General features: G+C 39.8%; 1 protein-coding gene across 3 annotated transcripts in view; it reads right to left on the bottom strand.

Annotated features, from left to right (window-relative positions):
* Positions 1 to 27,998, bottom strand: part of ZC3H7B (zinc finger CCCH-type containing 7B) — a 66,580-nt gene that overhangs the window by 15,727 nt on the left and 22,855 nt on the right. For 2 of the 3 annotated variants that reach the window (XM_089523702.1, XM_089523705.1), the window contains 14 exons: positions 27,685 to 27,765; positions 26,339 to 26,398; positions 23,510 to 23,552; positions 22,576 to 22,838; positions 21,199 to 21,547; positions 20,548 to 20,606; positions 19,555 to 19,717; positions 19,184 to 19,345; positions 14,779 to 14,984; positions 13,954 to 14,054; positions 11,714 to 11,895; positions 10,228 to 10,313; positions 2,734 to 2,867; positions 2,039 to 2,144 (listed from right to left, as the gene is read on the bottom strand). In XM_089523702.1, the coding sequence (XP_089379828.1) occupies positions 2,039 to 2,144; positions 2,734 to 2,867; positions 10,228 to 10,313; positions 11,714 to 11,895; positions 13,954 to 14,054; positions 14,779 to 14,984; positions 19,184 to 19,345; positions 19,555 to 19,717; positions 20,548 to 20,606; positions 21,199 to 21,547; positions 22,576 to 22,838; positions 23,510 to 23,552; positions 26,339 to 26,398; positions 27,685 to 27,765 (1,995 nt within the window). The remainder of the gene's footprint in view (positions 1 to 2,038; positions 2,145 to 2,733; positions 2,868 to 10,227; positions 10,314 to 11,713; positions 11,896 to 13,953; positions 14,055 to 14,778; positions 14,985 to 19,183; positions 19,346 to 19,554; positions 19,718 to 20,547; positions 20,607 to 21,198; positions 21,548 to 22,575; positions 22,839 to 23,509; positions 23,553 to 26,338; positions 26,399 to 27,684; positions 27,766 to 27,998) is intronic. The other variant, XM_089523703.1, reaches the window with a different exon arrangement.

Genomic DNA, 27,998 nt, shown 5'->3' with positions numbered 1-27,998 from the left:
ACTGCATTCTCCCAAATGAAAATTTCCAAAGACCCAGACATGGCTTTGGAAGCTGAAATGGCTTCTGTGGCTAGTGCAGATGGTGAGCTTACTACAACCCCTCATCAGAGCTTGACAAATTTATTTTTCTGGATTGCAAATGCCATGGATAGAGGTGTCTGGGAGTTCCAGTACAAATGTTACTTTCCCAACACCTGGATCCTCCTGGATAGATATACCTTGGTCACAAAAATAATCAACACTCTGGTAATATTTCACTTGTATTACTGTAAGGTACAGAATGTGAGGCTACCCCTGATGTTGGTTCAGACATTACTGCTTGCTTGCGACTAGGCAAATAGAACATATTTTGCCAAATTTAAAACAGGAACAGCATACTTTGGTCCATTTCTAATTCTAATTTTAATTTTTAAGGCCCTAACAGCTTCAAATCTTACGGGTTATTCTCTCAGATCCAAAAGCCATTCAAGAAATGGATCCAGAGCAAAGCCTGATTCTCCTACATGAGCCAGCCTGTGAATTATGATTAACTCCAGATGGCCCCTTCCAGCTCCCACTGCCATTTAAATTAGTTGAGAAGGGACTGGAAAAAGGAACTTTTCTGTGATGACACTGTGTCTTTGGGATTCTCTCTCCAAGGCGGTATGCCTGAGGTCAAGTTGGACATCTTTTTCATATCCAGTGAAACCATATTTCCTCTTAGGTCTTACGGATTTACCAGGTTTTAACTCATTTTCTTTGCTGGTTATGCTGTTTGTTGCCCTATGCAACTCATTTTGTTTTGATGTTTTTGGTTTTATTATCAAAGACTTAAATTGTGCCATAAGCTACCCTGAGAAACTTCTAGACTACAAAGCCGGATAACTAATATTGAAATGGACTAGAGGAAATGAAGAGGAGGTTCTTCTCCCAAGATTCATGGTTGCCTCTTTTCATTTCCTTCATGTCTCCTGTCACATTTCTCCCATAGCATTTTGGAAGAAAAAAACTAGATCTTCAGTTTCGAAAAGACCACACCCTGGGGCTAGATCACCCATTCCCCATCCACAATTAACATGTTCCATGTGTAACTGGAGAAGAAACTGCAAAGCAACTGTACATAACCTCTATTTCCCATAATTCTTAATCATCACTCACACATGCAAACCCAAAGAAGTTGGCCTTGAAAAAGGAAACCGACAGACATTTAGATTAGAAACAGATTTCCTTCCAAAGAACAAGAACGACTCTGTTAGCAATAAACAGAAACGTTGATGAAAGTCCTCACCTCTTTGTTTCCACTTGAGTTTTTTGCTAAGATCAAGCGGAGGCAGAAGGACAGCACCTCCTTTCATAACAGAATGAAATTTTGTCTTTTAACAGGTGATGAAGGATTGAGTGTTTCTCAAAAGGAGGAAACTTACCTAAGGGAAATCTGGATGAGAGGTGTGTGTGTGTGTCTGTGTACACACATACACACACATGCATGCAGCTTTGCTCATTATTCCCAAAGAGAATGGTAATTTTGTGTCCTCTCTCCTCTTTAGAAAAAGAAAAGTCACTTGTATCAGTTGTGACCAATCTGTTCCTTCCCCCTCTCCCTCTCACCCCTCCTTTTCTGCAACCTCTTTTTCAAATACACACTTCATGTCAAATCTTCATAGCCAAGAAACTGGTGATGCATATTTTTCTGGAAATAAACTAACTCAGAAATATCACAGTCTGCTTTTACACACACTGCTCTAACTTTGCCTGTGTGGGAGAAAGGCAATTCAAGGTAAAATGCTACACCCAATTCTCAATTCCAGAGCCAACCAGTCTTCTCATGAGACAAGAATATAAATCAAAGACCAAATCTGCACGGGTGATTTCAACAGGTGTACACTCTTATCTCACTATTATGGCACTAACTAGTTTTGGCCTTCAGCCAGACCTTGTTTGCTGTTATTATCCTGTCTATAGAGTACCTCCTTATGCCCTGGTTGTTTTTTCTCTGCTTACAAAGCTTGAGCGTGAAATTAAAGACAGGCAATGTCTGAGAAGGCAGCACACTACTTACATCATATTGTTGAGGGAAGTTGCGAATTGAAGGCAGTGGCCGGACAGACACCCATTTCCTCTTTGCTTTGGACATCACTAGCAAAACACGGCGCTCCTTGGTCCAACTGTGTTACAAGATGGGAAAGCATTGTGAGAAAAAGATAAGCAAAAAGAAAAAGAGCAAAACATACTATGAAAAAAAATTACATCATTCCAAGGGAACATTCAGAGTTAATCTGCCATTATTAGCTAAGTCTGGCCTTCACAGCAACTAGTGAATAGTTCAGATCAGTGAATCCAGAATTTACCCCGTTACCCACCTCGATTCTCAAAAGGGAGAGGTGGGATACAAATAAATATATTATTATTATTATTATTATTATTATTATTATTACTACTCCCTGGACAGAATATTAATTCCCTGCAATGAACAGAATTTGGAAAAGTGGTTTTTTTTAGACTACAACTCCCAGAAGCCCCCATAATTACAGCCACTGGCCACAGAGAGCCAGATAATTGACCCAGCTCCTGCCTATCATTTCTGGCTTCCATCATCTTCATGTAAGTGTGCCTGGCACCAGCGCAGTTAATAACCCAGAGATATTTCTACACTAAAAAGTGGAGACCCAGCAATTACTTCAATACATGAATGTGGAAGGAGAAAATTCTTCATTGCGGTAAGGTAAAGACAGGAGAATACAGAAGGGTGCTTACCAGTGGCGTGCTTTGGCACTACAGTATTTGAGGTCTTTATCTGGTTCTACCACCTGCCCATTTCTCCAACATTGGCCACAAACAAACTTCATTTGGAGGTCAAAAGTGTTTGATGTGGAACTCCTGCTAGAAGCCTGAAATTATGAAGAACAGAGAAATAAAATTGACCAAAGAGCCTGCAGTCTAATAAAGCAAAATAAAAATTGTCAAGAAAAATGCAAGCATATGAATAAGATTTTTGAGAAAAGAATTCCATTTAACACTGATTTTTTAATTAAATAAAACTAGTGAATTGGATAATGGTTTTGAAAAGAAAAACAGGAGAATAATTTTGTATATGGTGACAACACTGAGGATTCAATATGCTCAGAAATGGAAAAGTGACATTTTACCTACAGTTGAAGAGTTCCTGCTGAAATTAGCTGATATGAAAGAAATTGATAAATTCATTTATTGAAAAATAAATCCTCAAATAAGGTAGAGAAAGGCTGGATGCCAGTCAGAAACTACTGGAATATGATTTGGTCAGATTTGCAAAATATTAGTTCAAATTAATTTAAGCAAATATGCAGTAAAAATAGAATTAGAGGAAACAAGAACAAAAGAGAGAAAGCAAATAAAATGGTAGAAAATAATATCAAGTATAAATGTGGTTAAAATGGAGAGCAAATAAAAATATTTAAAATTTCAACTTAGATGAGAAATGACAAATGAATTCAATATGACAAATGGAAATAGGTGCTATAAGAAAAGAGAACAAAGAAATGTAAGAACTGTTAAAGGTTCTCCATGTTGAATAATATTGTTATGTAATGTAATTATTGTAGTACTGATATATGTACGTTGCTTTTGCATATGGCTTTTTAAACTGCAAATATATGCTGTTGAATAAGAAAAAAAGAGCTTGCAGTCTAATAATGAAAAAAAGATTAGGGGAAAGAAAGGTCATGCAAGACAAGAGAATAGAACAGATAGTGCTACATAGAATCTTTACTGCATATTTCAAGATAAAAGGTCTCTCTTTCCCGCCATTGCCACCTCCACACTGAAAACTTGAAAGATATCATACATAAAGGACTGAAAGCAAACACAAACCCTCATCTACACACACTGATGTAGATACTGCACACACACTGCTACAAGTTCCCTAAGAACTAACAAACCATCTGCTTCTATTTTCCACTAATGTGGGATGTGAAGCAAGAAAGATTTTGAAATGCCACTGTACAAAACTCAAAATATGAACAATTATGATTTTGCGACTGAATTTATAGTTGCATCACTACAGTTTCCAGCGTTTTCTACTACTCTATTTAAAGATGAGTGTAGACTGCACAAGCGGTGTCATAGCACTTACTGGGCATGTTCAATCCGGAACAGCATTGTTGCTGTTGTTATTATGATGATGACTATGACTATAACAATTATTAAACTAATTTCTGTCCCATTTCTTATACCTAATGGCATCTCAGTAGCACTCAACACAAAGTTCTTCTGAAACAGTCAAACCCAATTCATCTCTACAGCCCTTCTGAGCAGATGTTATTCTAGAATCCTGAGTTGGTGCCCATTCATATTCATGTGGAGGGATAAAGAACATGAATATACCTATTACACACACACACACACACACACACACACACACACTAACAAGCTGAAGGAATGAAGGCATGCCCCTACAAAAGAAAAAATAAGGGAAACATACAGTTGTTAATGTGGAGACATTATTATGCTCTTACCAACTACTTTATACTGGGTTGGTCTTACACTCCAAAATATATTTAACAACATTATCTTGGTAGTCATATGTGTGTGAGAAAGGATTTGCTGCATATAGCTTAATGTAAGACCTCTGAAAGACTCCCTCCTCCCATATGAGCCTGCTCATCCTTTTTGAGTTTCCGCAAGCAGAGAAAACCGTGTTACTTCGTTTGGCCTTTGGATTTTAAAGTCTCGACTGTTGCTTTGGCAACTTTTAAAACTGTTTTTAAAACTATTTTTAAAGAGAAGCCTTGAGTGTTTGATTTGGTTTTTAGCCAACTATTTAATGTTTTAGAGTGTTTTTAATATACTATGCATTGTCTCAGAGTCACTGGTGGATCAAGGGGCAATAAGCAAACTATTAAATGAAATGAAATAAAATAAATCTAGGTATAAACCCACAGAGAACCAATATAATGTAATGGTTCAAATTTGTGAAAGAAAGTAAGAGGGACTAGAAAACATTAGACAATTATCATCTCAAGAATGTAAATCATACTTTAAAGCAGTGCTACCTGATATAGGGAATCAGCAGTTACTTTTTTCGAATATGCCAAGGACTGACACTGTATTTGTGTACATTGGGTACAATATTTTTTTCTCTCCTGGAAACTTGCCAGGCTCAGAAACTACCACTAGTCCAGGGATGACCACATTGAATAGCACTAGTCTAATATACTCAGGCGCTCTAATGCTGGCAAAATAGGTGATGAAAGGAAGGGCACAGCCACACATACTAGCTTATCACCCTTCTTAGTTACTGGCTTTTCATAAGAAGCTGTAGGATTCGGTGGCTGGGGATGGAATCCCACCTAATTTCTGGGTCAGCATAAAACACTAGGGGAGGAACAGGCTGAGGAAGCCTAGAGGAAGTCTTCAGGATCTGTGGTTCCCCACTCTTAATTTAGGGCCAAAAAGACAGGTATTAAGAAGATCCCACTAATGAAGGCCTTGAAAAGCTTGTTTAAGCTAATACTGGCAACCACAAGAGCCTCTAAGGAAGCATAAACTGAACAGGTTTTCTTAAGTCAGCAGTCCAAAAGCTCTGCATATACTCCCTTGCCAGGTAAACCCAAACTACCTGAGTGGGAGGGAATTAAGTCCATACATGACTATATTTGTAAAGACAAGATAAATACCTGACTAGATAGCTCAGAAGTCAGCCAACTATACATGGAAATTAGAGGTCCTTTAAGCATTCCGTTGCCTAATTAAGGTCAACAGACTCCAGGTAACCGCAACAACTACTTTCAAGAAGCCAACATTATAATATAAAGCTGCCAACTAAATCATACCAATCACATGCCTGAATGGTTGTGGATTCATTATTTGTAATGCTTGAATTTCTTATGAAGAAAACAGACGCACTTCAAGGAGAAAGGGGAGGGCTGTCAGATCACTAACAGATCACACAAGTACAAGCCCGTCGTATCACATGTTCCTGTTCCTTGTTCCAGCCAGCCATATCTCCTTTCCAGATACCATACATTTTGTCCCATCCTCCTCCAATGCTTCAGTTTCCTGTTTCTTCCCCTCCAAGATACATTTGACATTCTGTGATTCTTGAATATGCTCAGTTCTCATTCCTGGATTCATTTTTGCCTGTTGGGTTTAGGGCATTTTTCCTAAAGTTTGTTTTCCCTCTGCTTCTGCAAACATTGGGTACCGAATGAATATGCCAATACCATGTTCTTTGTAGCTATGTTTGGCCCACACAGCTGTTGTAAACTCAACACATTTCTTAGTAGTATCTATGTCCCACCTGTAAGGATGTCATGAGACAAGGCTTCTCTACTGTGGCACACTGGTTATAGAATACACTCCACTCAAGAGGCCAATGCTTGATCTATTCTAGGATCCATATGCTGTCCACGGTATTTTCAGCATCCTTCTCCAGCACTACATCCCAAATGAGTTTTCTTTCTATTGGCATTATTCACTGTCAAATTCTTGTATCCATACGTTATGATGGGCAATATGATGGCTTGGACTATCCTCACTTTAGTGTTCAGAATGATAGGATCTTGTCTAGCTCTTTCATAACTGCCCTTCTCAATCCTTGGTGCTTTACAGACCGCTCAAAAAGGGTGGTCTGCTGGCGCCGCTGGTTGCAGCATCTGGGAACTGCAGTGGGCAAACCGTGCGATTTCCGGATGCAACAAAAAAGAAGCTGCAAAATGCAGCTTCTTCTTGCGGTGCGGAAATGGCGCTGCAAGTTGCCAACGTCAAAATGGTGGCGCCCATGTAGAACAGGTGCCACCATTTTGTATGCACCGAGTGCGTACTAGGGTTAGGGGCATCCGGAAAGGACGTCCCTAGCCCTAGTACGTGCGCAGCACATAATTTTTGCCTGTCTGTAATGGGCCCTAGTCTCTTTACAATTTCTTAACTACAGTCTCTGTTCTGGTCTATATTTGATCTAAGATATGGGAACTCTTTTAACTATTTAACTATTTTCTCATTTTCTAGGATGAATTCTTGTAGGTCTTCCATTGTCATTTTTTTCCTTAACATTTAGCATTAAGCCTACCTTGGCACTTTCCTCCCTGACTTTCTTCAGTAATTGTTCCAGGTTCTTGTTGGTTTCTGCTAGTACAGTAGTATTGTGTCATCAGTGTATCTTAGGTTGTTAAATTTTCCTTCCTCTGATCTTCACTCTTCTCGCCTTTCACTCTAAGCCTACTGTGTGAACAATATTTTCTGAACAGGTTGACTAAATAGGGTGATAGTATGCAACCTTGCCTTACTCTTTTGCTAATTACAGTTTACATTATTTGACATTGTTTTAACTGGTTTTATATTTCCTTGTTCTAAGGGTTAAATAGTTTAATGTGTTTTTAATCTTCTGAAATTATTGTTATTGTTTTAAGCCAATCTAAAGTTATTTTTATTGTACATCACCTTGAGAACCTTGAATGCAGGGCAGAATGCAAATATTTTAATACATAAGCAAGTTTTTCCACACAGGATTGGAAAAAACTCTACTCTGAAATCCTGAAGTACTACTGGCAATACTGAGTTACATAAACCACTTGGAATAAGTAGCCCAAAATAGGGAACATGACTTCTGGGAAAATACAGATACTAGTACTAAATCAACCAAAAGCATGAATGTTGGACCAGGGTTTTCTGGGAATTGTCATTCAGAAAAGTAACTTTTCCAAGCTCCATAAGCTGCTTTCAAAACAGGCGGGATGGGTAAAATGTAAGTTATATGATAGTATTTTTCTCTTAAAAAGTGTTTTTCTATCTTTGCTTTGGTAAACTGCAGCAGACTTGGCTAGTTCTGCTCCAGCTGCTTACACAATTTTCTTACACAATTTGCCAAAAGCAGCAGCTCAGGCCTGGGCTGCATGGTTGACAGTTAAGAAGAAAGTTGGCTACATGATACAGCTGCTTCAGGTAGATCCAAAAATAAATGCATCCAGGCATTATAAAATTAGTATATATAATGTAACTCATACATTAGAAAATGAAGGATGATTTTGCAATCTGCGAAAGAAACAAGGGAGCAGTTGTATTGTTCTATTTCATTGTTTTCATAAAACCTAAGCACAAGAATAAGGATGTAAAAGGGGACAAAACCACTCGAACAATAGATTTCAGCGACACTGGATACAGAACCTGTCCTCTTGATGTGAATCTACAACAGTCTCTCATTTTCTCTCTCCCTCTTTTGGTATAAGTTCTTTTAGCTTCCTCCATGACGACATACACAGCTGAAAGCACAGCTGAATGAACATTATGTCAGATTAACCTAGTTAGATTGGATTTTTAAAAAGGGCAAAAAGAAACTTTCTGCATGGGCACAGCTTTCCCTGTTCCTGTGACAGAGTTGTTACCTCATTGAGAATGAGCTAAAAGCTGGTAGGGTGATGCCTGGAGCTTCAGCAAAGTTGAGATGAACCCATCTGGGGTTGGTAAGCTTGCTTTTTTATGTCTTTCCTTTCCTTGCCTTCCCTTTCCATCAGCTGGAGCCCCATCTTATCTCCAACACATCGAGCCCTCCACCCTGCGTGTCATCCACCCATGATCTTCCCTGAAAAGCAAAAGGATGCAGCTGCAAAAACAAACAGTAAAAAAACCTGCCTTACAGCTGCATAGTTTACATATCTGGCCTGGGTTGCATCACGCCAAAAGCCACAATCAATGTAATATGCATGGGGAGAGCCATGACATGTCCTCCTGTGAGGAAAATGGCTGACAAAAGGAATGAGAGACACCTAGTGTAAGAAAAGGCTATTATGTATTTTAATCCACAAAGCTCACACTCTAGAAATGTGAGCATTTAGAGTCCATCACCTTACCATTTTTCTTCATACTAGCTGTATCTTCCCAAAACTTTGCATTCTAGTCCCAGAGCAGTTTTAATCTAATGTGGGTGCATGGGGGTGGGGGTTCCTTTCATTACTCACCAGCTAGATACTCCTCCAGGCCTCCAAAATGCCATGCAAATTAAATACAACAGATCATAACTGCCCAGCAATAATTTTAAAATATACTATCTAGATTTATAGAGTAGCCTATGGATCAACTGCATCCCTCTCCCACCAGCTATAATTTCTCAACAAGCAGTTTGTCCCCTATTCCTGTTCTACTCAAAGCAGTTGCCTATGGACCACTGCCAGTCCACAGTCAGTTTCTAGGAAAGAAAGAAAAAAAGGAAGGAAGGAAGGAAGGAAGGAAGGAAGGAAGGAAGGAAGGAAGGAAGGAAGAGTTGTAGTCATTGGGGACAAATATGATGTAGGTCACTGGTACACTGGGGGGGAGTGAGCTGGTCCTCTATATCAGATAACTTAAGAAGCATTGTCCCATTTCATATTTTCAAGAATTTGCTTAGCTTTTTATCAAAACATTATTTCAAAGATCATGTTTTCTAGATTTTGTTCCCTTGGTGTGTTTTTCTTCTGTTTTGTTTTCATGGCTTTTGTTGTTGTTGTTGTTGTTGTTGTTATCAGCAACAAATTATGATTGTTGTATCTAACAGTTTTATACAAAATACCAGGTCCCTTGATCAGCCTGAAGTAGCAGGATTGGAAGAAGGGAGGGATGAGCAGTAATCGTAATCAATATGCTTTGTGTGAACTGGAAGACACTAGTGACGATTGATGAGGGAACGTGTAATCTACCATAAGAAAATTATGTTCCAAGACACTCCCATGCACCCATGATCTCTACTGCAGTACAAAGAATCATCTGTACTCAGTGCCTACAAACATCATCTTCCTTTTTTCCTTGAACATTAGCTGAACTGATACTATTTTAGTACTTGGAGTAGTGCTTTTTGCAATCCCTCATATCACTCAGACCAAAGTTCCACTATGTCTCATGTCACTTACCCTTTACTTAGTAACTGTGTTTAGAATTGCATTGACACAAATAGAAGACATGGCTTATTTTTATATAAACAGTTATTTTAGTTTTACAAACCTCTTAATGCAGGGAAAGGCAAAGTTTAGACTTTACTCTATTTCTCTTTTTTACTAGAACCCCAAGATCCATCAACGGGAGTCAAGTATAAAAGACGAACGCTTACAAATAAAGAATTGTGGGCCCAGAAATTTATTTTGAGTAATCAAACCAAATTTTGCTTCCAGTCTTTCCATGCAAAAACCCACTCAGCTTTCTCCTCTTTAGCAGTATAGTGTTTGGCAGAAGGGTGTCAAATTATTGCTGTTAATTTATACATATGATCTGAAGAGTCAGAAGCATTAGTTCTTTGAAGCTCCTTACCATATTGCTACTAGCCTTGCTGGTGTGTATCTCCACCTGTTGCCAATACTTCTTAGATTCTTGTACAATATCTTCATGGGTCATTCCTGGGGATGACAGAAAATAGCAATATGGAAGAGCTTCCAACTTCTGGAGTTTTAAAATAGATTTTAAAACAGACAATTGGCTGCCAGATGCAAGTCAGTGTATCCAGAGAACTTGCTTAAAAACACTGTTACACATAAAATATTCCTTTTCAATACAAGGGATTATAAAATATTTTTGCACTATAATGCTTATTTCATCACCTTACATCTAGGCTACCAACACAACCAATAGTTTTAAGATGCGGATCTTTTTTGTACAGGAACTAAAGTTAAGATCCACCATTTTCTCATACTAACCACCAACACCCCTTCAACTGGATTTTGGAAGAGACAGAATTACACTAAAGAAAGTTTTTACTGGTGTGAGTGAGAGCTGAAAAACAAGTTTTCCCACATGGATTTCAAAAGTAAATTGCATTTAATACTAGAAAAAAAAATTCCCCCCTGCCAAAGTTGGCTGGTGATTAGACAAACTTTGACACTTCTAAATCAATGAGTAAGATTCCAAGTCCAGAACATGATCCCAAGCAAGTTCCACAGAGTTCAACAGAATTTATGAACTAGTGAAGTAATATGCTTAGGATGGTGGTAGCCACGATCCTAAGCATACCTTCTACTAAGTAAGGGAGCAGGCCACCTTAGTGCATGTAGAAGCATCAGAACAGAACTCTGCTTAGTCTCTCAGCATAAACCACATATACACAGACATTAAGCCATGACCAAGCTTAATGTCCTTCCAGCTGATCCAGGAAGGAGAGCTATATGGGAAGACTGAATACTCTGCTCCTGATCATGACCAAACATGTTGGCTTTCACAGGGACCTGTGTGAAGTATGGGCACAGGGGAAATGATTCTGTTCATCCTGAGGAATGATTACTGCTCTGTATGCAAATGCTACAGGGGGGACCACTACAGAGCATAGTATTCATGATACTGGGAGAAAGTAAACAAATAAACTATTGTAAGCAACATGTCTGAGAGATCTTGGGAAGTGCCAGGCTGAAGGCCAAGAAAATATCCCTTGAAAGTTTCCTATTTGCTGGGAATAGATGTAATCCTAAACCAGCAATGTAAGAATATCCAGGTCTAGCTATCATAGAACCAAGGTCTATGAATGGGACTGTCTTGCTGCTTAGCCTGTGGGTTCTCACCACCAGTCTTAACATGAAAATCTCCAACTCATGATAATGTATTTCTAAATAGGCACACAGCACAATCTATGAAATAATATACTCATTTTGTACATCCTTTACTCAAGGGATGAGGTTTTCAGTGATTCTTCAGCGAGCTAGAGTGTAGGTAGAAGATTATGGTACAGGAAAGTCCAGCCTCTGTTTAGGCAGCCATAGTCCCTTCTCACTCCTGGCCAGAGGTAAGCCAAAGTGAGCTGCAGACTCACCTGAATATTGTTGCAGCAACCAAATTTTAAGCTCTATGAAGCTGTGAGCAAAGTGGCAGCTATCTTCACGCAAGCAGCCATAACGTACTTCATGTCGGCACACATCAAACTGAAAGTGTTCCTGAAACTGACGGATCTTGGAATACTTCAGAGAGGTGGAATGAACAATGTGAACCAGACACCTGCAAAAAGGAGAGGAATATTCACTCATAATAACACATTTCAATATCATATAGACACACAACAGGGCTCAGGAACCTGTGAGCTTCCAGAAGTTGTTGGACTCATTCCTATCAACCTAACTACTAGCAATGGATCACAGGGGTAGGCATTCATTAACACCTGGTCACACATTCCATAACCCAAATGTTGAACAGGCTTATAAGATTGTAGGGAATCTTTCAGATAAACTGATCTCAAACTATTCAAAGCTTTAAATGTCAAACCTACAACTACAACTGTCCCCCATCCTATATTTTTCATTTTTCTGCCCTAAGTGCAGTACCTTGCATTTCTCCATATTTAAATTAATTTTGTTAGCTTTGGCTCAGTTTTCTAATCTATTAAGATTCTTTTGAATTTTGATCGTGTCTTCTGGGGTATGAGCTATTCCTCCTAATTTGCACTGGGCCCAGGACACAAACCAGTGGCACCCCACTGGTCACTTCTCCCCATGATGAAGAGGAGCCATTGCTGAGCACCCTTTGGGTTCAGCAGGTCAACCAATTACTAATCCATTTAACAGTTGCATTGGCTAACCCACTAGCTTGTTTGCAGGAATGTCATGAGAGACCTTGTCGAAGGCCTTACTGAAATCAAGTATGCTATGTCTACAACATTCCCTTCATCCACCAAAATGAGATTACATTAGTCCAGTACTTCTCAAACAGTGGGGCACGCCCCCCAAGGGGGGGCGCAAGGCTCCATAAAGGGGGGGCTCGTTTGACCAATTTTATAGACAAATACTATTTACAGTCGCGCGGGGGGCACGAAATGTTTTCTTCTTCCTGGGGGGGGCATGACAGAAAATAATTGAGAAGCACTGCATTAGTCTGATATGAATTGTTTCTCTAAAACCCGTGCTGGCTTTTTGTGATTATGGCATTCCATTCTAAATGTGCACTGACTCCAAATTTATATACTTAAGCGCTGAATTACTGATTCAGTAATTTCAAACTAGTTGGGACTTAGTTATCTGAAGGACTGCCTCCATTGGTATGAACTCGCTAGATCGACAAAGAAGAGTGTCCAGGTCCCAACAGAGCTCTCTCTGTGATGGCCTTACACCTCTGAATCACCTTCAACAGGGAGAGACACAATCTCATCACTGCTGGGTTTTCACTAAATATGGCTGTATTTGGGAAAGAAAATGTTATGTTGCTGGATGGTTTTTCACATTTGCAGTTCAAACGTTGAAATTGTAATGATATTTGTATAAATTTTGAGACTTGTAAACCAGCCTGTGTGGGCAGTGAGTCCTGAAAGGTGGAATAAAATAAATATAAATATCTATAAATAAATACATATAATATAGAAATCAAAGAATCAGAATCCATCTGGGTTAAACATTTGCCCCCAAACTGAAATGTTATGGCCAAAGGGGGCAGACCACTGTGGATACTTTTCCCAGCAGAGAAGGGCCTGAACATCCTTACAGCGGGTAGCTCCACCCACACAGCTCCTGAATAGGCAGGGAGAATAGAAGAAACAAAAGGAGAGAGGGTCCCTGCCCCCAGTGGGAGGAGCGACCCCCTCAGCAACTCAGCCTTTCTTCCTGTCTTGCTCCTGGTAGGATGTTCAGGACTTTGCTCCTTGCAAAGAAGAAACTGCTTCAATCCAGCTTCATTGCCTCCCTCCTGGCTCTTCCTTCCATCTTATCTTATCTCTCATTTCTCTTACCCTTTAAAAAAAAAACCTTTCTTGTTCCTGCTTGCCCTCCACTTTCCTGTCTCTATTCCTTCTCTCGCTTTGTCCCCCTCCCCACCTGGAGGATGTCGGACTGTTTCAAATAACCCACTGACAATTTGAACAACCACAGCACAACTATGCAACAACTGGAATAATGTCCACATATTTGGCAGTTTCAGCTTCTTATCACATTGCTAAAGGCAATGCATGAAGCTGGATTAGGCAAGTATTATTTCCATATTTCATGTGCAGAGGAGAAAAATAGTCTGTGGCTGTTTGCCTTTAACAAGCAGATACACATTACTGGCTAATGACAAGCCCAGTCTACTTACTTATTATCAAAAAAGCTATGTTTTGCAGCTAAGTTGGAACACACTGCTGGAGAGTCCTTGGTCCCTTTGCTGATTATCCGGGGTTTGCTGTCAAAGCAGATCTGCAAGCAACACATACAGAAATGGAGTTCAGGCTCTTATGCCTATCTAAATTAGTATTCAAAGACAACAGTCTCTATAGTATTTCAGTACATTGCAACATTTCTCTATGGGACAAGAAATCATTCTCACAAACACCCTGTGGGTGCAGGTTACAGCAAGAGGTGAGGCACTGAAACTAGGAAGCTGCAGCTCACCCATGACCACTCAGCAGGACAATGAGCTCAGATCTGCTGGGACCAAATGCTCCATCTGCTAAAACACAATGGCTGTCTGCCTAGTCCCTTAGCAAGAACAAGATGCTTATCCAAATTACGTGCCATTGCACAAATGAAAGTCAATGAGTTTTTTGGTCTATATTCCTCAACTGAATTGGATATTTCTGGAGGCTGGATCAGAACTGGCTATGAAAGTATGTGTAAACTAGATAAGAGTAGATCAGACAGATTCCAGAGGGATGTCATTGTCTGTATCACTTTAAAATGGGGATCTGAACTGCAGTCCAAGAGAGACACAAAAACCATTTGTGCGTGCATGCATGTGTGCGTGCGAGACAGAGAGATGTAGTTGAGGTATGAAAGTTTTACTTCAAATACAGAAGCAGCTATAAAGCCATTGCTGGCCAGTATACTAGGTGAAATGGGCCAATGTCCCAGCACACAGTTAAAACAATCAAGGAAAAGAATGTAGTAGAAGAGCATCTTTTGCACCTTCTATACTCCGTACCTCACAGAGGAAAGTGAATATGCCCTGGTGTTCCTTCAAAATCTTGGCAATCGTCAGGCTGCCCCGCTTGACTCCACCCAGTGGGTCAAACAATAGGTCACGATTAAGGGTTCCTTTCCGCTCCTCTGTCCACACGTCGATCTCCTCCTGGTGGTACGCGAAGGTGCAGTTATCCCCGTACTTACAGTCCTGCTTGTTAAGCATATCTACAAAGCAACAAACATCACACCACCACACAAGGAGTGGAGGCTGGGATCAGAACCAAGCTTTCTTTACTACCCTCATCCTGTTTCCGTTTTCCCCCACAACCCCAAATGTCACAAACAGTTAAAAAGAAACCACAGACTTCATGGTGCCACACATCTTAGTGTAATGCAGGTTAATGAAGTGGGCTCAGCTTTTTTTTTTCCAACAGTTTTTCTCTGCAAAGCAGGAGTGAAGACATGTTTCTGGGCCAACCTGGATCACTTTAAGATCTTTTTTTCAGAACAGGAAGTGACTTCCCACTTGTAAAAAAAGGCCTCCACTATGAGACTTGGGTGAACCGAATGCACTTAGCCAGTGAAACGACCTATAAAGTAATCCCATTACCATAGGGGTGGGGATTGAGTTTCATCAGTAGTTGGATATTATGTCCAAATTCATAATTTTTGGAAAGACTGTTGGCACCCTTATTAAAGGGTGACTACAGTGGAGTCAGTACTGAGAGTAATTAGCTGTATCTGTTCAGTTAAATGAAATTAGGTTGAGTGCCAATGAGCTTCCTTCATAGACACTAATTCTACCACATCAGAATGAGATTTTCACACTGTTTCTCTTATATGTAGGGCACACTAGTATGAGCCCATATGAGTTTTTTTTCATTTTTCAAAAAAAAATTTTTACACCGTGTATAATACATATTATACAATCATGTTTCCTATTATAATTTTCTCCCCCCACCCCCAACCCAAATAAGAAAACAGCATAGAGAAATTTACAATCCAATCAAATTAACAATCGGTTTTGGAGATATGGAAAATATTATTGATTATATTATTAACTTCTTCATACCCCATTTTTCCTTTCACAGTGTTAATTACTATCTCCCATTTGTCTTCCCATGGTTCTTTATTGCTTTCCCCAATATATTTTAATCTTCTTTCCCTAAGTAAGTCAAATAATATATATTCTTTTATATATTTAAATAAGTATGCCTTGTTCCAATTTAATTTGTTTCTCCATCCATAAGCAATCACTGCATGAGCAGCTTTTAGATATTGTTTTGTTACATATTTTTGATTATTGTTCAATCCTAATTCCCCTAAATTGAGAGTCAAGCAATTTTCTTTACTTAATTGTGTTTCTATCCCTATAATTGTTTTATTTCCTCCCTAATTTGTTGTTTATTTTCCTCCTTCAGAATAACCACAGATCAAAAATCCATTTTTTACATCTTTTAATATTACTTCCTTCAAGCGTTCCCAGGCCTTGCATAATTGTCGCTTGCCTCCCTGGATGAAGATTAACCATCCATTATGAAACCAAGCCCTCCCTCCAGTCCATCTGTCTTGGTCCGGGCCTTGGAGGTAGAGAGGAACTGCTGGACCTCTTACCCTTTCCCCACCACTACTCCCTTCTCCTTTTGTGTGGTGTCTTTTTAGATTGTAAGCCTGAGGGCAGGGAACCGTCTAATTAAAAAGACTGTATGTACAGCACTGTGTAAATTTACAGCGCTTTATAAATAAAGGTTAATAATAATAATAATAATATAATGGTGCATTATCTGCGAGCCAGATTCTCCCTGCATTAATTTCTTTTATTTTCAAACTATTGTCTTTTTTGACTAGGAAATAATCTATTCGACTACATTTTTTATGTCTAGCTGAATAATATGTATTTTCATAATTATTGTTTCCCGTGCTTTCATAACCATCAATAATATTCAATTTCTCTAAATTAATTTTAGGATTTTGCTTTCTATTCTTTTTCTTTCTTGTTCTTCCCCTTATATTGCCCTTTGTATTACATCTTAATATATCAAGGTTGAAGTCCCCTCCCAGAAATAGATCTCCCTCACAAAAGTCCTCCAGTAGAGTTAATACCTTATTTATAAATTCAACTTGTTTTTCATTTGGGGCATAAATACATGCAAATGTAACTTTCATCTTTATATTTCCTTTAACAAAAATATATCTCCCCTTATGAGCCCATATAAGTGATTATGTTGGCTGCTGTCCTCAAAAGCTAAAGCCAAAAAAATCTTGTTAACCTTTAATGTTCCAGAAGATTGTTTTCAAAACAAATATTTGAACACACACACAAACACACAAACATATATGTATTAACATCTAAAATGGAACTGTGTGTGTAACTATATGACAGAGTTACCATAACAGAATGTGAAACAGGCAAATGTGAACACAGAGTCAGTATTAATTCAGGAAGTATTAGTGTCCGAAGGAAACATCCGTTTCTCCATCACCAGTGAAACTGCTGCAACTAGTATATGGATGTGCAAGTCAAGCTCTGATTTTTCACAAACACTTCCTCTGTTCTACTCAAATTATGTCCCCTCTCAAAACATTTCTAGGAGTCTGAGACATAAGGTGTATGCTCTCCTAACCTAATCCAACCAAACTGCACCAGACACTCATCCTGCTACATAACACAGGGAAAGACAGCTAAAGGTAATCTTGTGTGCTGCTAACCTTTCTTCTTATTGAAATATCCTTTATCACTTTCCAAACAAGTAATGAGTCCCTGGAATGATGTTTTAAAACTACCAGGTGATCAGAACAGCAGACATCCAACAAATGCTTGTAGTGTTGTAGGGTTCTCTGCTTATCTTGTACCCCAACACTGGCTTGAAAATGAAAGGTTGCCTTTCTCAACATGTGCTGGCCCACACGCAAGCCTTTTCATTACAAGGCTTTCTCCAGGTCTCCCATCACTTTGAAGTTTGATATGAGGTTATCAGATCCTCTCAGTGGTAGCATCCAGTAGTGGAATATTCTCCTTAGAAGGGTTGGACTGCTGACTATTTGGATGTCTACCAGTCAAGTAACTCTTTAGTTTATCAAGACTTTTTAGTTTAACTGATCTATTTTACCTTGGCTGGGAATGTTTATGTTTTTACACTGTTTTTATCAATTCCATTGTCTTGAATATACTGTTGTACGTTTTTAACTTGCATTATCGTGATTTGAAATTCAGCTTGACCATCTAACTGAAGCATGGTGTATACCACCATACCATCCTGAACAAACCTGATCTCATCTGATCTTGGAAGCTAAGAAGGGTTGGACCTGGTTGGCACTTAGAATGGAGATAATCAGAGAATACTAGGGTCTCCAGGCTGGCCTAGGAAAGAATAATTTCTGAAACCAGGAGAACTGCTATCAGTAGGAGTTGACAAAAACTGGGTTAGATGGATCAAAAATCCAACTCAGTGTAACTATTCAGTATAACTATTTTTATACACTATTGTCAAAATCTGACCATATCTCTCCGCTTCTACTGCCAAGATTCTGGTCCATGCCCTAGTGGTATCACAACTTGATTTCTGTAATATCCTCCTGGCTGGGTTTCCTCTTTCTCACCTCCGTCCTCTAATTTCTATCCAGTATTCAGCTGCATGCATTATTATACTGGTCAATGACCGAATAAATTTTATTACATATTGCATGCATTTTTACATCTGCCCACTGCTCCAACCATATCTCTCCTTTGTTGTCATCCCTTCACTGGCTCCCCCTCCCTTTCTGTATTCAGTATAAGCTCCTGTTGATGTTTAAAGCCCTCCATGGGCTGGCCCCTCCTTATTTATCAGACCTGCTTTCTCCTCACCTTCCCACTCAGGCCCTCCATTCTGGTAGTCAAGGTCGGCTATCTCAGCCCAAGATTTTATATGCCCTGTCCCGGGTTCGCCCCTTTTCACTTGCTGCCCCTCACTCCTGGAACCTCCTTCCCCCACGAGGAAGGGCCATCACTTCTTTAACTAGTTTCAAAACGGAGTTGAAGACCATCCTGTTCAGAGAAGCATTCCCAGGCATTGCATGACTATCATTTGCTATTTGATGTTTTTTATTTGCTACCTGTTTTATTGAACCTTTTCCTGTATTGTTATGTATTTTTATATGTATTATCCTATTATTTCTTATACTGTATGCCATGGGCAGGTTTATTCTTATCTATTTATTTATTGTTTGTATGTACAGCGCTGTGCAAATCTACAGCACTATATAAATAAAGCATAATAATAATAATAATAATAATAATAATAATAATAATAATTCAGTATATGGCAGGTTGCTATTTTTTCTATATATACATACCTGCTACAGAAAGCCCCAGTTCCTTTTATACTTCGCCCCAGATCTTCCTCGCTGAAACTCCATTTCATCTTTTTCCTCTTTCAACTCACCTTTGCACAGATAATAAGATCCCACAAAATTGGTCTTAGTTGGCCGTGGTCGGATTCTCTTCCAGGTTTTATCTTCTGAGTTCCGGCGTCTCCCCAGCAGTATATTCCTTTTGCACTTGTGCTCCAGACCTTCTCGATAGGTATAATCGCCAGCCTTGGGTCCTACAAGTGGAAGTTGAGATTAACAAGAACCCAACTTTGCTAAGAGTACTTGGTCTGCATCACTATGAGCCAGAACTTGATAATGTTACTTTTTTGGGACTACAGTTCTGAGAATCTCCCTCCTTTGCCAAATGGTTCTGTGGCTGGGTAATTCTGGGAACTGTCATCTAAAAAAGTAACTTCCCCAAGCTCTGCTATTAGCAGATAACCTGTTTTGGGATAGCAGAGGTGACAGGCTTGTTTGAAGATGTGAGTGGACGCCAGTGGATTCTTCACAAGCAGGGCTGTGTTGGGCATCATCGACTCTGGCTGAGACATCAGCAACTCTACCACTTTGGGTACCGTTGTATGACTTGGCCCACTATGGTTTGCCTAAAAGGACAATAAAGATAACTCCCTTTTAATGCTTATCAACATTGGGATGCACCTCCTCTGAAGATTCTTCAATTCCCAAACGAGCAAAGTGGCAAAATCAAGCAGCTTAAAAATAGCTGCTGCTTCATTCTTGATGTCTACCATAGCGATGGGACTTTTCTAATGTTAAGTGTCTCATTCCCTCAAACCAGCATGGAGGCAATGAGTAGACTAGAACATAAAGCCTGTGAGCCCACTCATCTTTTCTCTTGCCCTTCGCCATCCCTTTCTATTTTTCTCTCCTTCCTGCCTGCAGCAGACCACTTAGAATAGGTCAGATCACTCATGCAAGGAACTGGCAATCTGCACAAAACTTTTAAAATCAGGTCTGAGGGCTGCCTGAATGAAGATGAAGGTCCATAGGTTGCCCACTCCAACCCATCACTGAGAAGGAGATCTTCACACTTGTAGCAAAGTTGGCAATCACTTCAATAAAGCAGTAACTTTCTAGCCATATCAAGAAGCTATCCATTTGCTTGCCATTCCCATATAGCCCTTTGTCAATCTGTAGCCCTCTGTCACTACAAAGAACTGTTGTGGGTGTAGGGAAAACAGGTCAAGATGCATTTCAAAAAGAACAAGCTAAGCAAGAGTAATGAAAACCTCCTTTAGTCTGTGTTTAAGCACTCAAAATTCGGCAGGGAGAAATGTCGAGCTGATCCCAAACATTGTGGTTAAGGGGCACAAGGATGAAATACACAAGGCTGCCACATTATGCCAATTTGGTGAAGCTGGATGAATGAAATTTGGGAACCTCTTAACTTGGCACAAGAGTGCCAACAACTCACCGTGGGTAGTGGCTTCTGTATACTAGTAGGCTGCCGTGTTTCTTGGGTGCTGGTTTCCTCTAAATAATAGGAAAAATCACAAGAGAAGATCCAATAATTTGTAAAATACTGCTGCTGTAGCTGTCTACCACACAAGCCTGTGCCCTTCCTTTTCTGAAATCCCTAAGACCCAAATTTCTTTAGCATTCAAAACCTATACTTTCAACAAATAAGAAATTATCCACTATTTTTAAAAAAATATTGTAATTACAATGAAACCTACATGGGAGAATTTTGGTTTTTAAATTACAGGCAAACCTCATTTAACAAAGTCTCTGACAGGAATGCTCATTATTAAAAAGTTTCTACTACCACCTACCTTCCCATTTTCCTTCTTATCTAAGTTGGACATTTTCCAAGATGATGAAGGGGGGGGGGGCTGGAAAAACACAAACTTTTGGTGTCAAGTGTGTCTGCAGTAAGCAATGCAATAAACAAAGTTTGAGCTGTAAAAGAGTTGGAGTCTACACTATTCTACAGCAGCTATGAATACCTGTAATCAACATGCATGATAAATGCAGATGAACAAATCTTGCCAAGAAAAAAAGTCAGAAATCAATTGAAGGCACACAACAACAATCAGTTCTTCCTTCATCTAGACTCAATGCCTACCAACAGTGAAAGAGTCCAGTGCATCCAGTGATCCCCGACTAGTTCCAAAAGCATCCAGCACATCTAGCCGGGACTCTGTGTATGGAAGCAGGTCTAGTGAATCCAATGAATCCAAAGGAGAATTGCCACTGCCACCCACTGGTGGTTCGAAAGCATCCAGGACAGAGGTGGAGGAAAGCTGTTTTGTGGCATCCATCATAAGGCCAAAGGAGGCAGGAGGGAGTGGTGTGGAGACTGGAATGTTGCCTGTCACCACAGGAGGCAGCAATGGAGTACCTCCCGGAAACACAGGGATCAATCGAGGCATTTCACTAGGCATACTGGCAGGGAGGGCACCTTGCACTAGAGACTTTGATAAGAAATATCAGACATGTTATAATTAGAAGAGAGAAATCAAACATTGAAGACATACAGGTCAAATGTTACAGGGCATCATGAGAGTCATGAGTTCAATTAAAACCGTCCAATTAAAAAGATTGTATGTACAGCGCTGTGTAAATTTACAGCGCTTTATAAATAAAGGTTAATAATAATAATAATAATAATAATAATAATAATAAGTTCAGAACCACCCCAATCTTTCCACAATATGATAGCAACATCAACCTGTGAAAGGAAACTTCTGGAACACCAATCTGACTGGCTTCTCACTACTGTTAAGCATTACATTGGCATCAACATTAACCAGGATTAAGGATGACCAGGCACCAGGGAAAAGCAGGACAAAGATGGCATAACTGGATTGGCAAAACATGTAATGAAGGAATGAATTAGCTACAGTGGATTGTTGAAGAAGCTTTATGGAGAAGAAGGCAAGGAGCAGCAGGAAAACCACAAGCTCAAACTGCTGACTAGCTTTCCAGGAGCCTCTTCCCACTTAATTTCCAAACTGGTATCACGAGATCAGAACACAAGGTTACTGGAAGTGAATAATATTTTAAAAATACCTTTACTGAACTCTGGATGATAGGAGGCCAGAGTCAGTTGAATTCAACTGTCCTTGAACATTCAAAAGCAAGAAGAACAAAGGAAAAAATAAACATACAATTTGCTATATGTCCTTTTGTGAGCTAATGCTCTGGATATACTAAGCAGAGGAAGCCTGATTACACTTAGCCAATAGTCTGCTCTAAGTGGCAGTGTATACTGTATAGTATAGTATAGTATAGTATAGTATATAGTATAGTATAGTATAGTATAGTACAGTATAGTATGCTCTCCTTTCTTGTTAGCACAGATGCCCTCCAATAAATGGGCTTGAAAAAGTGGAGCCAGAAACGTACAGAGCTGTTTGAGAAGAGAGGCTAGGGAAGCCCATAAAACAATTCTAGTCTAGAAAAAGAGGGGTAGCTACACCACTAGGAAATCCAATCTTACTAGAGGGTACTGCTGAGACCCATCTGCGATAGAATCCAAGATTGAATCCAGTTCATCCCCAAGAACTCCTCCTTCAGTAAAATCATCCACACCCTCAGATGATGGCACTGATGTAGTCTCTGAAGAAGGCACCATAGTGCTAGCAGATAGTGATGTTGGCGTGTTCTTTGCATCCAAGTCTGATGACGGAAAACCAGGGTCCTCACTCACTTGGATGGAGGTGGCACAGGGAACAGACATGCCATGAAGATGTACAGAGATATCTGAAAGGCAAGTTATTAGACCACAGCTTAGAGGAAGCATCCAGAAATGTCCTAGTCAAATGCTCCAGCTCAGTGGATCTTAACCTTCAAAGTATGAAAATTAGCTAAGACTGTCAGGATTGTCTACTCCAGTAGTGGCTGCCCAGGCAGAGGTCCTGAAGTAGTATCAGCTACTACCCAATCCTGTTTATTTGAAAACTGGAAATGACAAAAATTCAGCTAGGGACTTTCTGCATATAAGGCATGAACTCTACTACTGAACTTTCATCTCTCTCTTCTTCAGAAGACAGTTACTTGCTTTTCATTATATTCTAAAGAAACATTCCTAACTTTGTGTATGGCTCACACTTATCTCCAAATATCAGACTGTGCCTGCACAATGTGTCTAAGGGGGATCAACTCTCTCCACCACTGCATTCTATCACCACTATATACATGTACTTGGAGCTGCATCTTGCACCAGTTCTCTGGGCCATCCACAGTTAATGGGGCCAACTATAGGATTAGTACCAGCTTTCCAAAGGGGATCTACTTTTCTTCAGAACACTTCACTATGTAGACAGCCAGATATTCTATAGGTATCTCCCTAGCCTTCCTGAAATGAAGCTACCCAAATGACTGAGATCGGAAGGGGGGAAGAGCTATACACCAAAGAAACATAAAGTGATCACCTGTTTCAATGTCATCTACAGAACCCAATCCATTGGAAACAGTCTGCAGAGAGGAGAGAAAAGGTCACAGTCTATGAACATTTGAAAAAAAGGTGATACTACAGGTATATAAAGCTGCTAGAGCTGTACTTTTTCTTCTTCTTTAAGGCATAGCTCTATTTCTCCCTGCCTTTGGTCACCAACATCCCACCACATCTCTAAATCCAGCCCTATTTCTACTTCTACTTCTACTTCTCTCTCTCTCTCTCTTGCTTTACTGCTCCCCTACATAGTGCAGATGTTTTCAGTTTTTAAAAAAATATACATATACTTTGTTCAGCATTAATTTGCTCCCTATCTTTAAAACCCAGCATTCATTTATTTACTTACTTACTTACTTCAGTTTGAAACACTGCTTCAGACTCTATCTATAAGTTATGGGACAGAAATTGCAACTAATTGGCCCTTCTGACTACCAGTTGTACTTTGCATTTGTACTTTAGTGATTTTATGACAGTCAGAAAGGCCAACCAACCAGAGCTTTGTATAGCCAATTTCTTCTGAAAATGGGAAGAACCAGCTACCTCTGAGCTTTTGTAGGGGAAGGTTGTACACCTGGCCAAAAACAGTTTAAATTTTCATCCAGGATAAACCCATCACTCAAACTATGTATAATTAAATATGTGCTCTGTTCTTTTCACTTAGATCAATTCAAAGTGGTTGGCCAACTCTTAAACTAGTGAATGATGTCAGCATTTTGCATACAGAACAAGGGAACCTATGCCTTAATTTGTGGACAATTTGGCAGATGTCATTTACCTCCCCATTGCAACTCTGTGTACATGTGAAGGATTCAGTGGTGCTATAGACAGTGATACTGAAGCTCCAGTCCCACTTTAATACTGAAAGGATTCAGGAATTGAAACAATATATGTTTCCAGGGGATAAATATAAGTACATGAGGGGGGAAAAGCTTCCAAAATTAAATCTTATCAAAATTCAGAAATCTAAAGTTCTTATCCAGTTTTTGAAAAAGGACTAGGTAAATAGAAAAAAAGGAAAGAATATATAGGAAAACAGGAGCCATACTCCTGCGTAACAAAATATAGTATAGAATCCAAGCCTATTTTAGTTAGGGAGTAAATAACTTCCAGTTTTCTAGCATCAGCACAAATGTGTACAACTACTAAGACAACACACAGAAGGTGGTCAAATTTCAGTAATCAAGCTATTTTGTTTAGTATCGTATATTAATACCCTAGTCATTCTTCAGAGAAAGCAGACAATAGGTCCTAACCAGACAGAAACAGGTTCAGCTTTGGTAATGTTGCTGTAACATGTACTCTGTACACTGCAGTGTAACTGTAATGATTTCAACTAAGTCCTGCTGAAAACAATGGATTTAATTGGTAGCAACTGACTTGTTCCAATGGATTTGACAAGACGTGGTCATTACGAACTTTAGCTGGGAGTGGAGCCTAAACTTTGGAGACTGCTGTTTCAAGAGCTGTAATATTCTGTACATACTCCATATGTAATAAGAATTCTTTTGCCTACCTCATATAACCAGAGCTAATTGCATGAAGCATGAGATTTCATTATCTATGTGTTATATAAGTGACCTTTTAAGAGCTGCCCTTTCTAATTTTAATGTTAAATGCCCCTAATTTATGAAAGTAGAGCCACACCACCTAGGTGGCCTACGTGGAGTAATTGGGCTGAGGTTAATCAGTTGAAATCATGGTTGAGATGGGGTGTAGCCCAGAAGCTGCATGCAACCCTTTTGGGGAGTCCAGTGCTGACCTTGGGACACTGTTGAGGCCCTTAAAACCCCCTCCCCCATTTTCAAATTTAAAAAGTTACTTTCCTGCCAAAAATACACACTTTCAATACAAAATCCTGTATGCTGTTTCTTGGAGTTATTCATCCTAGAACAGCCAATCCTGTTCAAAATATAGTCCAAGAAGTGATAAAGTGCATAACATCACTTCCAGTTGTCAAAATGGCAATGGTAAAGCTGTGGCCCTCTGGGCTATGGAAAAACAGTGGTGTTAGTTGACAGTGAGGATATCTGGTCCGTCATATCCTTGTAGAGAGAGTGGTGTGGAACAAGAGAACTAGCGGGTTCATTTTCTCAATTTGCTCTTCTGGATGAATGGTTTAAGAGCTGCTATAGTGTTTGTAGTGTGAGGTTTAGTCATGAAAACTCCCTTTCTTTCACCCCTGACATGACTGTTTTTGGCCAGATAGGCAAAAAAGTGAGTGGGGACATTGTACTGTAAGGCTTACATCCCCTGGTACAGTTCATAATTCCTCCTGGAGATTTTAGTCTACAAGTCCCATAACTGTTTACCACTGGAGGGGCAAATGTCCCTCAACCTTTCAGAAGGTAACATGTTAAACTATCAGTAGTAGCATTGGTAGCAATCATACATACATACATACATACACACACACACTAGAAATATTTAGTTCCTTTTAAGCTATGAGAAGATAAGTCACTGGGTTTAGAAAAGTAAAATTAAAAACCTCTAGATATTATTACTTCCTCGAATAGTGGTTTAAGCCTGTAACTGCAAAAGAAAAGAAAAGAAAAAAAGACTGTAACCAAAATGGGAGCACTATGAAACAAGACACACACACACAACCAGGCATGAGGGAATCACAAAAGATGTGGAACATAAGTCTTGAAGGGGAAGGAAAACATAAGGGTCAAACCCTACATAAAATAACTCAGTGAAAACTGAGCATGTTGAGAGGGAGGAAGAAGGCAAAACTGGCTAGACATTGAACAAGAACACTCCACACAGTATTCTGTTGTAAATTCTCACTTTAAATATAAAGACCTACCTGATTTGGTAAGGTGGATGATAAGCCATTACTGAGTAGAGAAAATGTTTCCAATTCCTGCTGCAAGGAAGAGAAAAGAAATAGCAGATGCTTTGCAAGGATCAGCAACAAATTTCTAATACCATGTCAAACAAAGTTCTAACATAATGCAAGAAAAGGCAGGCAAACATACAAGATCTAAACATACATTTACTATATAAGGTTTCTATTTCCAACAAAGCTTTTTGTTTTAATTAAAATTGGGACTGCATTGGCATGTCTCACCTTAACAACACCTAAAAGTTTTCCTGAAACAAAAGCATAAAGGCTTCCTGATAAATTCAGCATATTCTGCCTAACAAAGGGGCTCATAGCCTCACAAAGGATTTGAGACAACTGGATCTCAAAGGCGCTAGTTTTTTGTTTGGTGCATGCTATAATCCCAGGGACAAGATATTCTCAAAGGCAGGGGACATTAACACCAAGGAGCAAAACAAACCGGCTAGAAACGCCCACATCAGGGTGGAGTGTGGGTGTGGCGACTCCATGCCACATGGCCTGACTCCACCCCAATGCTGGCATCATGCCAAGCGCTCACCGCATGGTGGGGGGGTCACAGTGCTCCTTTGGCACAGCATTAATACATGCTGTGCCAAACGAGCGCTAAAAAGCTGCCACCACCACAGCAAGTGCAGCTTTTTGTCAGCACTAAAAGGAACGGCATTTTGCTGTTATTTTTAGTGCTGGCAAAGCACTGGATCGGGGTCACAGTGTGCAGATGCCACAGCCCCCATCTGCCGCTGAAAGGAGCAGTGGGAAGCCACTCCTTTGGGGCTGTCTGTGAAGTCCCTAAGTAATCTCTTCTGAGTGATCTGAGTGACCATCAGATTGATCAGAGGGGCATTTGGCTTGGCCAGATGGGCCTTCTCTACTGACAGTAGATCATCAGGTGTCAGGTGCTCCCTCATTCACACCACAAAGAGCTACTGGGGTACAGTGGTTAGACCAGACCTGCTCAGCTGCTCCACACTCAACACAGAGCAGCAGCTAAGTACAGTAATTCAGCAAGAGTTCGAACAGCACAACCTAGCCTGCTCTTCACCTAGGGTTGCATAGAAGCCCTAGATTTCACTGGACACTGGAAGTGAGCTTCATCCATCTTGATGGATTCCATGTTGTCGAGGTCTGAGGTAAGAGCACTGGATTTGGATGTTAAAATCCCCAAGCTCAAATCCCTGCTCAGACTGGATACTCACCAGATGGTCTTAGGCAAATTAGTATCTTTAGACTTAAGGATTATTGGAAGGGATGAAAATTATATAATCCTAATATATGCTAATTGGAAGAATGGGATAGAAATACAGTACCTGAGGTCTTTTATATGCCTTCCGGACCCTTAATCCCAGCTTCTGTGCAAGCTCCTGGCCAAGTTGTGCCACACTTTCATCCTTCAGAAGAGAAGACAATCAAGTTCATTTTGTGTGTGCCAAGTATTTTCACTTGATTCTTCATACATGTACTAGTTTCAGTTGTTAACAAAGAAGTAATCTTCTCAAATTTCTTACCAGCAAATCAAGCAAATTAATATTGACACTCCACACAAAGCCACTACTAAAAGTGACCATGGTTTGTTGAACAAACTGGGATTAGTTTTGCAGACAAGTAAAGAAACTACAGCTTG

Source organism: Sceloporus occidentalis, unplaced genomic scaffold (genome assembly GCF_023333645.1).
Source record: "Sceloporus occidentalis isolate IW3139 unplaced genomic scaffold, rSceOcc1.0.p SCAF_5, whole genome shotgun sequence".
NCBI lineage: Eukaryota > Metazoa > Chordata > Lepidosauria > Squamata > Phrynosomatidae > Sceloporus > Sceloporus occidentalis.
Note: the sequence above shows the minus strand (reverse complement) of the source record. Positions and strands in the feature narration are given on the sequence as shown.